Source organism: Theobroma umbraticum, unplaced genomic scaffold (genome assembly GCF_002168275.2).
Source record: "Theobroma umbraticum cultivar Fairchild unplaced genomic scaffold, ASM216827v3 scaffold_4.1, whole genome shotgun sequence".
Lineage (NCBI taxonomy): Eukaryota > Viridiplantae > Streptophyta > Magnoliopsida > Malvales > Malvaceae > Theobroma > Theobroma umbraticum.
Window position 1 is genome coordinate 5,783,810 of NW_018397258.1, and position 14,930 is coordinate 5,798,739.

Below are 14,930 nucleotides of genomic sequence, written 5' to 3' on the forward strand. Positions count from 1 at the left end.
TCAATTTGCAATGAAGACTTGAAGAGGATTTGCCAGTTCCTTGTATACCACTTAAATGTTTTCCTTGCCTTTCATCACTTGATTTTACAGACAACCTGCGATTTATTTTCCCCACTTGCCCCCCTCTTTTTGTTTTCCTTCCTCTCTCTTTAGGCCACTCTCCTTGGTGAATTTGACGAGAAACTTGCATTTTTGCCGTTGCTATGCTTATTTGATATCAGAAAGGAAATGAAGGTGGAGTTGGTATTGCACATTGCTCTGAGGAGTAACCGGGAAAAGCTTTTGAAGGCTTGAGGCGTGCAACTTCTAAGACACGGGAACAAAGTAACATCTTTGAGGGGTCAACTCATTTATAGGAAAAAGATGGAAACTGTGTAAATATTCTCTCTATTTGCTTCAATTATTCTCATATATGAAACATTGTTGAGCCTCAAGAATCACTTTATTGTTGGTTAGGATTGCTGTAGAATTCAGGTAATTTATTGAACTCGGAACATCAACAATGCAGTTGATCTTTTATCGCTTTCCTGTATTCCCCGCTACGTCTTAGGGTGGCTTATCTATGACTTATTGGGTGGCGAAAGAGTTTACCAAAGTCGACTGCGGACATATATTTTTGACATACGAAAGTCATAATGACATCAAGCTTTAGAATTGAAATCCTCCTGTACACTGTGTTTGGGTTGTCGCAAATCATAAGTCATTCAATTGTCTAAGCTTCAATAGTTTTCCACACCAATGCAATCCAAAATAGCTCTAGTGGAGAATTGGGCCACTTATACTTGCAGGGCTTAGTGTTAGCTAGGATGAAAGGCTTTCGGTTTTCTCTGCCCAAACAGCGAACAAAAGGGAAAAGGAGGATGAATCAAGATACCAAGAGAAAGAGGTCAATTTTCGATTTCCAGGGTTCAGGGTTGGCTAGCTGATATCCATGCTTTTGGACTTCGTCCACTGCTTTCTTCTCTTTCTTGCTTACATTCAGGGGCAATTTGATACGACGGAAATAAGTAACATGTTTTATAATATGAATAGTAAAATTACATTGTAGTATTTGATAACATAAAAATCAAACATAATGTAATATTATAATGACATCACATTCTCGTTTGAAGAAGAAAGAATCACATTTTTTTTGAAAACCAATGTAATGTTACTTTCCCACATTCAATCGTTCGGGGAAGTAACTAAATTTTTTAAGACTAAAAACCTTCTTTCTTTCCTTCATTTTCTCTTATCTCTTTCTCTCACTAATGAACTGTTACTCAACCCCTATCTCTCTAAAACTCAGATTTAGGTGGCCAATCTCGTGAAATCCTGTTGAACATCATCGATCGCCATCGATCATGACTAAGATTGTTAACTAATTTAATTACTATTCTAGATCAACTTAATTAATTAATTAAAATAGCTAATATATTACTTTGATTAATTCATTAATAATTATAAATGATTTTAAATTAACTCATTTAATTGTAATAAGTATGTAAGTGTAACAAATTTGCATTTTCATACATAAAGAGTGATTTTGGAAATAAACATCACATTCCCATTAAGATACTTATGTAACACTTATTACTTTACAATGCAATGTGATTACAAGTATGTGATTGCAAACAATATAATTGCAAAGAAAATAATATTGTAGTGTTTGGTATACAAGTAAAATAATGATTAAAAAATAACAACTTTGAAGTAAAGTAATGATTAGATAGGAAAACTAATAATATAACATTTGATTTACAAGTATTTTATTGAGAATATAATATCAATTTTTAAATTATCTTTATGTATCAAAATACAAGTTTGATATATTTGTTAAGTTTTATATAATATCATTTTTTAAATATATTCATAAATGTCATATATTTTATTTTTATTTTTATTATAATTTTATATATTTTATTTTCTTAATAAAATTTTTTATATTATATATTTTATTTTAATTTCTTTTTCTTTTAAAAGACAAACGTCAAAGTTGAAGGGTAAAAATTTCTCTAACAATATTACGAAGTGTAATGTAATCTGATTGCATTAATTTTAATTGCAATCACATTACATCCATTGATTGTAATGTAATTGCATTGTAATATTATATTACAGTGATTTGTTGTAAAATAAATATTTTAAAATAATTTAATTAGATACATTGTAAGGAATGTATTTTTACTTCTGTCATACCAAACATTACTTTATAAATTAAATGCTACGTTGTTTTTCCCAACAATCACATTATATTATAAGGCATCAAATGCTACCCAAGTGTTTATGAGTTGTACCAGAATGTCTCAAATGCAGTATAAGTAATATATTTATACGCTATCCTAACCTTATAGGGTTAACACAACTTTTATTTTAATTATAAAATTAACTTTATTTGATTGAACTACTTTCAATTAAATATTTAAAGTTTTAAATTTTTTTGCAATTAAGTCCAACTTAAATGTCTCATTAGATTCTCAATTTGTTATTCTTAATATGTATGTTCCATTAGATTCTTAGCATGTTGACAATAAATACAAATTATAATCCTATATTAACAAAGATTAGAAGAATCAAATTCCTTTGAATTTACCATCAATTCCAAATTGATTAATTCATATATATAGGTCAAGATTGACATTTAGTAATGTATCATGACTACCAACATGTTAATAAAATTTATAGTGATTTGGCTTAACCCTTCAACGCATAATCTATTCATGTAATTAATATCATTTCATCAACTACTATCCCAACAAGACATAGTGTATAATTTAGTGTTTACTCTATATTGTTTTTATCATATTCGCTCTTGGGGCTAGTAAATAACTTTTTAATAAGATTTGTAAAACCCCATATCTGAATCCTCATTTTACCTGGACTAAGGATTGTCTTGAGTTATGAAATCTCAAGATGCGATAGATATTCCGTTTAGTATCACTTAAGGTGACAAATCTTTTGTCGATCATTCATTTACTGTAATATGCTTTATGGTATACCCATTATCTATCCTATTGAGCATATTTGTTTATGACCACTTAAAGACTGTATTTTATATATATATATATATATATATATAATACTTCACATATAAGTAACTTAACATGCTCAAGTATGAGAATCACTTACATAATTGTCACATGAGAAAATTTATTTCCATAGACACAAAAGTGATATACTAAATAAAATTCTTATAGTGAGACATATTCAATGAACTTGTTTATGTAACAAGTTTTTCCATATTAGTTCAAGTATTCACATGCTTCAATTTATGAGATCATATTATAGACTATGCTATTATTGTTGGATCTATACGTTTGCAACAATAAAAAGCAAGATGGCATTTAAGTCATTTATGGTGTTCACCATTCATCTTGGGTCTATTATAAAGTTTCATATGTCAGTTGATTCACTGTTTATTTGTTTTATTGACATTGAATTGAAATTGAAAAAAACATATTATTTTTATCCAAAGTTTGTTTTTCAAAAAATAAAGCAAACTGAATAATACAAAATCAACTTGGTTAAGTTAGATTAATCATTCCAAAAAAAAAACACAAATAATTAATTACGTGTGGATGATTTTGATGTGGTTGGTTCATTATGAAACCATCGCTTTTAATAGTAAATATTAATAGGGTTCCTGTCATGTATTAACCACATCTTGGTGGGATAGACTATAGAGGAAGCTTATAGAATTTACTTGTACTCATAGGTTCATGTCGGTGAGGAATGAGAATCCTATATTGGACCAAACTTTCAGCAGTTTTTTGTACTTACAAAAGAAGAAGATAGAATTAATTGCAAACTAATAAAATCCACTTGGATTACTCCGGATTCGATGAACAAATTTGGATGGGACACGCATTCTTTGTATAATTCAAGGTTATTTCATCTCTAATCAAATCACTTTTGGCTCGAGCATGCGCAACAATCTTGGTCTCACAAGGACAAGTTAAAAGTGATGTGTTTTCCTGTTGAGATGAGAAAGCTTGTTTCCCGGTTTGCTTGACTTATGGCTAAAAGCCCATAAAGTCATATGTTTCACTTTACTTTGCCCTAAGTTTCACTTGTTACCAAACAGAAAAAAAGGAAACACAGTTTCTCCTGTTGGCTGCAACTATCATTACTGGTTTTTTAAAAAGGGATAACGTTTACAAAAAATTTGCAACTTCCAATTGATGGACATTGTTTTACACTGTATCGGGGGTGCTTTGATTGGAAGAGCAACGTACATTCTCACATTCTTACTAGTAAGAGAATGGTTGCCAGTTTCTGTAACAAGAGAATGACGTGTCAGGGTTTTGTTCATTAATCCTTCTCAGAAGCCTTGAATGTGAAGAAATGGGGCTGCGGAAGGTATTGGGATGAACCAGCCCACGTGTAAGCCAACTTAGCCAAGCCATAGTTCAATGATTTGAAAGTAACCCTACCAATGGCAAAGAACAATAAATGCAAACAGGTAATTAGTGGTTGAGGGAAAGAAAAATTTCTGGGTCATTCCCATACGTTTGTTTAGGCAAGGAGAATGAATGAGAATGATTATAGTATGATCATAATTAAGAACATCCACCCACACGAACAAGATCAGCCACCCTTAATTTAGCAGCAGCATTATCATATTTTTGGAGCAATGCACCCCCATGGAGACTGGAGAAGGAGTGGGCTCACATGTTTTTTGCAACTATAATTGTAGCCACCTCCTTTGCTTTGCTCACCTGCTCTAATGATTCAAAACTGCTTTCCCCTTCACCTGTGTTTACTACTAAGAAAAGAAGAGGGACAAAGGAAATTCCCTTTTGGCTTTAGTACCAATGTCTGGGCTATTCTCCCAATTGCCTGATGTCCAAGGGGGAGGGAGGAGAAAACAAAGTTTTAAATTTTGATTTCTAAAAAGATTTTGAACCCCACTGTAGGATCATCAATCTGTCCAAAACACAGAGATGTTGATATCTGAATTCTTATATTTATTTACTGTAAAATTGAGAAGGAAACATCATTTAATAACAACAACATGAAATGCAAGTGAGATGATCTGATTTAAAACTCATCAACCCTTTTGATTATCTTTTGGGAGGCTTCCACCCTTGGATTTTGCATATAAGTTTAGTTTATGGAAAGAGAAAAGTTGAGGAAGTGATAAGGAAAACCCTGAGTGGCTACACCAATATTTCATGCATTATGCCACCTTTGTTGAGGCAAGTCTCATGATTAATTCTTCAGGTGGCCGTCTAATAATTTGTTTTCCAAATACTATTTCAAAATAATAATCATAAATAAATAAATAACAATATTTTAAGCTTTCTGATGTGGATGCTTATTGCCATAACACCTGGTTCAAACAGATACAATCTAAAGCTTTTCTCAAAAGTAATGGCATAAAAAACATGAAGATAACTTTTGTCCTAAGAGACCTACGACGCCTTCATGATGTGCCTACCTAATAGATAATATGGACAATATAATGCAAAACCATTTACAAATTCAAAGCTTTTTGCCCCCAATCCAAAAAATTTGGCCCTCATGGGATCTGGGTAGAGTCAGTAGACTCATAACAGAGAGGAGGAAAGCATAAAAGGGTTTTTCAAGCCAGCCAAGGAGGCAAGGAAAAAAAAAAAAGGAAAGAGGCAAATGATCAAATCATCTCAGCATTTTTGATCAACAAACATCGTGGCTAATTAAATGTAAAGACTACAACCAACCACTGAGTCTAGCCACACACGAAAAAGCATAAATTGATGGGATCATTATTACCACTTGATCGATGCAATCTTAGGTCATAATTAATCCAACAGTCTGCCACACCAAAGTGTACATATACTAACCAATAAATTTATGGTGTATATTTGCGTGATTAGGTAAAGTGGAGCTTGACATAACAAACCGACAAATTCACATATCTAGATACTACGTGGAGATTTTTGTAACTTAAATGATTGCATCTGTACACTTTTTTCCCAACTAGTGTTTGAATTTGTCACATTTAACCTTGTAAACAGTGTATCCTCTATTTTTGAGGTCAAAAATATGTTTTCCCAAAACCAAGGGTACAAAACTACAAATGTTTGTGTAGGCAGAAGAAGGGATGACATCAACTTTGGAGAAATTCAGAAAACTGTAGCAACTGTTAAGGTAATGTCCTAGTGATTGTGGCACGGAAATGTCCACAATTGAAGGCCTGGGCTACTGGCAAAATTTTAAAGTAGACTTGAGTGATGTACTATATGGTCAGTGGTAGTAATTATAACATATAATCCAACTCATCCTCTTAATTTCCTACTTTAGTGAGACTTTACACATAATATAGAGTTAAATTAAGCCAGTGTTAATGTGGGTAGCTTTCACAAGCCATGATTATATCCCCAAAAAGCACTGCAACCCTTCAGGAATCCTGCGATTTCCTTCATAAACAAAAACCATGTAAAAAAGGCCACTCTCACTAGCTTTCACCGAAAAGTGCAAGCACACCAACACGTTCTTGACTTTAGATTAGGCACATTATGTTACATACACTCATTAAAGTATATTTCAAAGTCATCACTACCCTTTAATCCTGCATGAGTTCATGTGACTTTTACCTCACTCCAAGCCTTTCTCTTTCCACATAGAGGTCCTTAGCAGAAGAAAGAGAGATTGGTGTCCTTCAACAACCTGTCAGCAGCAGAACCTGGAACTGTTGAACTGACAAATAGATTCTCGGCCTGCTAAGAAAATACAAACAGTTCGGATTCTTTGAGGACTGAAACTTCTTGAAGGGGTTGCTGGTCCGGAAAGGGGTACTCAGGCTGAAATCTGACTTTTGCCAGCTTTGTGAGGAGATGGGTGTTGTTACTGTTGCAGAATTGAAACCAAGCATATCTGGGAAGAGATCTTTTCGTCCAAGTTCCAGTATAAGGCATGCTACTGAGTGGTAAGTTTCTTCTTCTTTGCCGTTGTCTACGAAAATGCCAGCTCTGTTGTACAGTGGTTTTAAGGTTACATTCACACGTAAATATCATAGTTTGCTTCTATTTCTGGACAATGGATAAAACAAAACTTTCCTATTAGATTTTGAATAGGTAAATTCTTTTATAAAATTTCCGCAAACATTGCAACATTTATTTATTCGATGCTTCTGACACATGAAACTTTGAAAATATTACCTTTCTTTTTCTTGTTTTAGGGATCAAAATTCAATAGTATTTTTGATTGATATATTTGGAGCTTTGCTTTTACTTGCCAGATAGATTCTGAACCCTGAGTAATTGACTCGGAATTTGATATTAATTTCGAGGGCGATGTTTTCCAACTTCATTCTTCATTCTGACAACAATAATAATAACAACAACAACAGAATTAAGTGTTATGCACTATTTCCTGGGTTCATAAGTTATGCAATCTCCTTCTTACATAATTTTCCAATTGTCTGGAGAAGGAACTGTTATGAGAAAAGTAGGTGCATTTCCTAGGCTTTGAGCTTTCGTTTAAAGTTTGACATCAGGGCATTTTGGTAGATTCCCCACCCATTTCATAGGGGCTCGGCTTCAGTCTGTTAGCAGTCTCATCTCATCTGAGGCCCCTCTTGTAAAATAAAATTAGACAGCAGCACTTGCTGATAACCCAGGGATACAGTCAGCCAAGAGTGTGACAGATCAACCCCTTTTAGCTGTGATCTTGACCTTGGGAAGCCTTCCATCCAAAGTGACAGCACCACGAGGCTCGGCTGCCGGATGGGGATGTATTATTCTTATCCTACACAATCAACAAAATGAACTGCTAAATTCTCTCAAGCTGCCAATCAATAATTCTTGTTAATTTACTATCTAAAGGCCCTCAAACAGTGTACGAGAAAGTCGTACAACAGTTATTGTGCCTGACAAACCTTCTTGCTTCTCACACAATGCAACAAAAACACACACAGCTATCCAATAAATCTAAGGGCCCGTATGGGATCCCATCTATCTGTGCCAGTCAGTAAAATAGCTGAATTGTTTTCCATTTCCAAAACTAAAACCAGTTTCAGCAGTATGTGCTTCAAATTTTTTACCTTTTTATGACAATTTGACCTTATTGCTTACCCTGATATTTGAGCAACGACACCACTCATGCTATAATTATTGAGTTGTCAGTTTTCTATCTGGGCCCTGCATGTCGAACCACGAAATCAAGATTGATTTTGTCCATAGATTTAGAGTGTTCAATGAATATAAAGTGAACTTACAATTGACTGAACCATTGGGAATTTATGGGTTCAAGCATGGGAATGCAGGGCCATGGCAGAAGGAACAATATGATATCTAAATTATTGGCACTAACGAACTTGTATGAGTGCATATGAGTGCATTCATCTCTCTCTTTTTGCTTCCAAGTTTTTAGTTTCTATGCAGCATCATTTAATTTAACCTTAGTTATCTATCTTGCAGGCCTATTTCTGATGTTTCTAGTGACCTTGCGATTGAGGTAGGAGCATCAAGCTTTGCACTTCACAAGGTAAGTTGAATCTGCTTTGGCATTTTTTAGCAGCAAACATGTAATTATTATAGTGCCTGCAGTTGCACTCACCACATTATTGCAGAGAGAAAAAATGTCCTTGTGTGAAAAACCTGTGCTTTTATGATTTCCAGTTTGCATTCAGAGCATGTGTATAAAATCTATGCTTCCCTTGAACCAGAGAAAACCGGGGGAATCCTTTTTGAGATTGTTCAAATTTCAAAATTAATAATGGTCTGTCATCTACTTAAGCTATTGCTCTAACATATAGATCCAACACTGAAAATGAAACTGTGAGTCGCATTTATTCTTTCATGTTTTCTAATGTATGCATATAGTATCTGAAAGATATTTACCTTGTGACCAAGAAACTGGGTGCACCGTTATCATAGAAGCATTAGTCATGCGGTTGCAATATTTCTTTTCAGTTCCCTCTAGTTTCTCGGAGTGGAAGAATCCGGAAGCTGTTGATTGATGCAAAAGATGCAAAAATTGCACGCATAAATATCTCTTCTGTTCCGGGTGGACCAGAGGCATTTGAACTAGCTGCAAAATTCTGCTATGGAATAAATGTTGAGATTACTCTATCAAACGTTGCAATGTTAAGATGTGCATCACATTTCCTGGACATGACGGAAGAGTTTGCAGAGAAGAATCTTGAAGCTCGTACAGAAGCTTATTTGAAGGACATGGTACTCCCAAACATCTCAAGCTCAATATCTGTTCTTCACTGTTGTGAAAGCCTCTTGCCGATGTCTGAAGAGATCCACCTGGTTAACAGGCTTATCAATGCAATTGCAAATAATGCATGCAAAGAGCAACTCACTTCTGGCTTATTGAAACTTGATCACAACTATCCATCAAAAGGTATGCCAAACACGGAACCAGAAACACCATCCGACTGGTGGGGAAAGTCTCTGGCAGTTCTTAATCTTGATTTCTTCCAACGAGTTTTATCGGCTGTAAAGTCAAAGGGTCTAAAACAGGACATGATCAGCAAAATTTTGATAAATTACACCCATAATTCTCTTCAAGGTCTGGTTGTCAGGGACCCTCACTTGATAAAGGGAAGCCTATTGGATTTGGAGCTGCAAAAGAAACAAAGGGTAATTGTTGAAGCCATGGTTAGCTTACTGCCAACCCAATCAAGGAAGAGTTCAGTTCCCATGGCGTTTCTCTCCAGTTTATTGAAAGCTGCAATAGCCTCATCAGCATCCACTTCTTGCAGATCTGATTTGGAGAGGCGGATTGGTCTGCAACTAGACCAAGCAATTCTTGAAGACATCTTAATACCAGCCAATTCACATGGAAACAATCATACAACCATGTATGATACAGAGTCAATCCTGAGGATCTTCTCCATTTTTCTAAACTTGGATGAGGATGATGATGAGGATAATCCCTTGAGGGATGAAAGTGAAATGGCATATGATTTTGACAGCCCCGGATCGCCCAAACAAAGTTCAATCCTCAAAGTATCTAAGTTACTGGACACTTATCTTGCAGAAGTTGCACTAGACCCAAACTTGTTGCCATCAAAATTCATAGCACTAGCAGAACTGCTTCCAGACCATGCTCGCATTGTTAGCGATGGATTATACAGAGCTGTTGATATCTTCCTCAAAGTGAGGATCTCACACGAAAGCACTAAGTAGTTCCAGAGCTAAGTTATCTTTAGGTATTTCATAATTCTCTTTCCAGGTTCTTAATCAGAACCATTTTCTGCTTCTGTTTACAGGTTCATCCGAACATAAAGGATTCTGAACGCTACAGACTATGCAAGACCATAGACTGTCAGAAACTATCTCAAGAAGCCTGTAGCCATGCAGCACAGAACGAAAGGTTACCAGTGCAGATGGCTGTCCAAGTGTTATATTTTGAGCAAATCAGGCTTCGGAATGCAATGAGTGGAGGCCACAATCAGTTCTTCTTTGGTGCAATCAACGGTCAGTTCCCTCAACGTTCAAGCAGCGGTGCAGGAAGTGGAGCCATCTCACCAAGAGACAACTATGCATCAGTGAGAAGAGAGAACCGAGAACTGAAGCTTGAAGTTGCAAGAATGAGAATGAGGCTAACCGACTTAGAAAAGGACCATGTTTCCATGAAACAAGAGTTGGTTAGGACTCATCCTGCTAACAAATTATTCAAATCATTCACCAAGAAATTAAGTAAGCTCAACTCCCTATTCAGGATCAACAATCTGAAGCCTATAGGAGGTAAAGCCAATTCAGAATCTCGATTCTTGTTCCAAAGGCGAAGGCGTCACTCGGTATCGTGACTATTGTAAAGGGGGTGAATAACTGAAGAGTGTATAGTAATATGTGTAGTGTGAGAGTTGTGGTCTAATGGCAGAGTTGATAGCTACTAGCTTCTATTTTTTGTCTTTTTTTGGAGTGTTGGATTCTGGGGTTGCTTTGTTCAGTGAGATGATTGCCTTCACATTTTGAAAGAGTCTTGAGGGAACGGCATACTCACTCAAAACTTGTAGACTTAATGCTAGCTATTTTGCTACATGTGTGACTGTGAGAATCTGTAGATGAATGAGTAGACACACAAGCCTTTTAAGCTATCGCACTTTTTCACTTGTATAAACAAACATTCTTGCCTCCTTTTTCAAACAATTTTTCTCCGGATGTACAAACCTTTATCTAAATTCACTTTGGAAATGTTTGTTAATAATTCAAAGATAAAATAATATTACATTTTTATATATGTAATATTAACGTAACATTACAATGATATGAAATATTCATATAAAACAATGATATGACATATTCATATAAAATAATAATATGATCTCATAATATTTTTTTTTTAAAATTAATATCATACGACATAAAAAATTATAAATGATATTTTTATTATTAATAATTTATCATTTGTTAGTCTTGATAATATGTTTGAATTAAAATAAAAATACAAATATTTGATTTAATTTAATAACAAAATATAAATTTATTTATTTATTTATTTACTATGCCGACAAAAATAAAAATAAAGAAACCAAAACATTAAGACTTGTGAAAACGCTGCGTTTTAAAACTGAAACCTTTCATCGAAGCGTCACGGTCATTGCTTCCTGTCGGAGGTTTGACCGCGCTAATTCTGGAATCGACCTCTCCTCTTCCCCAAACGTTGTGTCTCTTCTCTCTTCAATCTTCGGATCCAAACGTTGGGTATTGAGAACAAAGATTGAGATGCGCGTATCTTTTTCTCAGTTGGGCAACGTCTTGCCCATCCCAAAGCTTTTCCGGTACTTGTATTCGGCCTTTGCAATTCCTTTTTCTCCTCTTAGGGTTTCCGAGTCTTCAAATTTTAGAATCTTTTAACATGCAATTACGTCGTCTAATTTCATATGCTCTACTCCTTTGATATTTGAAAGGCAATTGGAGCAAGAAATGGAAACTGTAATCAAAGTTTTACAACCTGGACCTTTGGGAATCATCGAGCACAAATTCTCCGCCGACGAAATTCGCGAGGCAAACGCTACGGTTCGTAGAGCCGTTGAGAATTGGCGGAGGAATGCCATTATAGAGCAAAGAAACGGCGTTTCGAAAGTTTATATTCACAGGTAAACAATTATTATGCCGCCGTATTGTTTTCGATAGATGATTGATGGAAGGAATTGTTGTAAATCAGTGAAAGTAAACACTTTCCTCGGCGTTTCATCAAAGCACTTGTAGATTAGCTCTTTCATTTCTTTCTTCTTAGAGCTGATTGGTGTTTTTTCGGTATGTAAGCTTTGCTATCAGTTCTGAATAAAGTTTTGGATTTTCCTTTTAATGCCTTCGAGATGTGATACAGGACAAAATTCTCCGGAACATTGTAATTAAAATCGTAGAACAGAATGTACAAAACCAAGTGAATCGTTGTTAGTTCTAAACCATTCTTCAAAACCTATGATTATGAGTAATCATGGCAAAAACGAATTTCTCTCTCTATGTCTCCTATAGGTGTGGTGTCACTGGTGTGCTTTTCTTCTCATGCATTAGATGTTTTCAACTTTTTATCTTTTCACTTGGTTTACTAGTCCGTAATGTGGATGCTTTAATGGTCTTTCACTAACGAAGTCCCTAGTTTCTATTGCGACTGGACAATTAGTTACTTGATAATTGATGTGGTTCAAGTTTTGCTTATTAATGACCTAAAACTAATTGCTATTAAGTTTTTGATTGTATGGCATTGGTATACTGTGAAAGAACTGATGAACCAAAACGGTTAGAGGTACCTTGCTTTGAAGGAAAATACAAATGACTTGATGGGCTTGTAGCTGGCTTTTATCCAAAGGATTTCAAACAATTTATGTCTTCTGACTGAAACGGGAAGAATGCTTATGCTATTGTGTAGTTATCTTCTTTGAATTGATTCCAGAAGGCATCCAGCGACTGCTTAACTTCTGTACTATCTTAACCCTCATAGAATTCTTTGCCCTACAAACATTGAGAAAACTGCCCTGACACGGATATCTGCCTAGAGGCCCTAGGTTCTCTAAAGCTTGTTGCTGTTTGTAATAACTGATCCTGTATTTTGTGCGCAAGTTCCCATGGTATCTATTGGGCTATCATGTTGAACCAATGTTCAAGCCATTAAACGGTGCAAGTAAATTCAAAGCATAGGCAAGGGATATTACATGAGGAAGTTAAATATAAATTGCTATATCTGCAGCCCTCCCTTCCCAGTTCCCAAGAAAGTCTACAAGGTAAGGAGGCTCTCCAGTCTCTGAAGTATCTAAAATTGTTAATTGGTACTCATTTTATTGTTCCAACAAGAAAAATTAAGGTAGAGTTATCCTTTTTCTTTTTAAAATTTGTTTTGCAACCTGGCATCAGAGCTGAGTTGAGAAACTAGATCTGTTTCGTATTCATATTGCTCCTGCCTTAGTGAGCAATGGATGTAGCTGATGATCCTCATGGAGGGTCATAACCTGAGGAGCACCTCCAATGAGCTGTTGCCCTGTGAATACAGCAGGTACACTGGGCTGATACCCCAACTGCTCTTGTGCCTTGTCAATTTGCCGCATGTTCCGATATGGTAGAGTTCATATACAGTGCGATTTGCCCCAAGGTCAATTTTGATTCTTTTGATGGTATGGTATGTGCAACTACTGCTGTTTCTGAAGATCTCAAATGGTTTCGGAAAAGAGATAAATCAGGAAATATGTGGTGCTATGAAGTTCGTAGGGAGACTTCAAATGCTTAGCTCTGATGAACCTAACCCTATCAGCCATAATGGCTAGCACTCCTATATAAAGTGGGGAATAGAAGAATATTTACAAATCAAAATAAGTTGGCAAAACCAATTTAACTTGTGCTTGAAGCTGAGATTAAATTGCTTTTGTGAATTAGAGCTGTGGATGATCTCCACCAGAGCGCAGAAGAACGACATTATTGCTTCGTGGACTTGTAGTTGGCTTAATATTAATTAATGTTGTAAAGTTAAAAACTAAATAGTAAAAACAAATATACTAATGTCGAATTTGTGACTTGTAATATAGCTGGAAAGGCACTAGGTAAAGCAAAGCTTTTGTTTTGAGGCCAGGGCAAGTGGCCTTTCCAATGTGGCAGACAAGCCAGCGGCATGGTTAAAAATGGGCTATCATAAGCAGTAAGCTCAGGAGGTACCGTCGTAGGTTCTGCTTTTTGTAAAATTCAGATACTAAAGCTTTGCCCTTCAAAGCTAACAAGTAAAATCGAAAGCTCAAAACATATGACAAAGGGCTGATGTATCTTGGTGCTTTCCCAGATTTAAGATTGAGAAAAATTCTCCGCAACAAAGCAGCTAGTTAAAAGCATGAACAGAAGCTGCAACTCCAGTAGAACTCATCTTTTCGGATCTAAATTATTCTCCAAATATGTAACCAGACTGATTATGATCTGAAAGAGATGGATTTTTATTTCCAATGATTCCCCCTGATGCGCTAGTGGCTTCATTCGTTTTCGGACACCTCTCATGTTTAGATTATGTTTTCGTCTTCTATCAGATCACATGGTTCGATTGCTATATTCCATACTGTCTTGTTCAACGCCTCATCTCAACTCTGAACTAACATAGGTGTCTGATGCAAAGAAAGCCTTGCTTTGTCAATTGATGTCGCCGTGCAAACTCTGTCCAGGGGAATTTTTGATTGGAGGAAAATCTTGACGAACAGCTTTGCATTTAAAGATACGGCTTAATTTAGAAGCTTTTGTTTGGATTCTCTAACACTGGTTTGTCAACTTTAACGGACAAAAGTTGCATTAACATCAGCATCAAGTTGTAGATGACTGAGCTGTTTCCGAACCCAACATGACTTATTAAATTATTTTTCTAAGCTATGCAGCCCCTTTAATGTGGTCATTAGGTTACTAATTAATTCTATTTAGGTCTTTTTAATCATTATGACCAGTATATGGAATTAAAAGAGCAGTCGAGGACACGCATGTCCTTGGAGGAATTTGGTGATGGTGCTTAGCCGAGGAAAGACTAAACTCTCCCTACTCACG

General features: G+C 35.6%; 2 protein-coding genes across 3 annotated transcripts; both read left to right on the forward strand.

Moving 5' to 3' along the window:
* Positions 1-6,463: 6,463 nt before the first annotated feature.
* LOC110413602 (BTB/POZ domain-containing protein At1g03010-like) lies at positions 6,464-10,959 on the forward strand. Of its 2 annotated transcripts, none has more exons than XM_021424468.2 (4): positions 6,464-6,889; positions 8,382-8,448; positions 8,877-10,073; positions 10,187-10,959. In XM_021424468.2, exons 1-4 carry the CDS (start codon positions 6,798-6,800, stop codon positions 10,724-10,726), a joined length of 1,896 nt encoding a protein of 631 aa, XP_021280143.1. In that variant the 5' UTR covers positions 6,464-6,797; the 3' UTR covers positions 10,727-10,959. The 2 variants fall into 2 exon arrangements, with proteins under 2 accessions (XP_021280143.1, XP_089639261.1); XM_089783135.1 differs by lacking the exon at positions 6,464-6,889 and adding an exon at positions 8,203-8,280.
* Positions 10,960-11,488: 529 nt separating this feature from the next.
* LOC110414246 (zinc metalloproteinase aureolysin) lies at positions 11,489-12,331 on the forward strand. The gene is made up of 2 exons (XM_021425332.2): positions 11,489-11,701; positions 11,831-12,331. Exons 1-2 carry the CDS (start codon positions 11,646-11,648, stop codon positions 12,021-12,023), a joined length of 249 nt encoding a protein of 82 aa, XP_021281007.1. The 5' UTR covers positions 11,489-11,645; the 3' UTR covers positions 12,024-12,331.
* Positions 12,332-14,930: the final 2,599 nt, after the last annotated feature.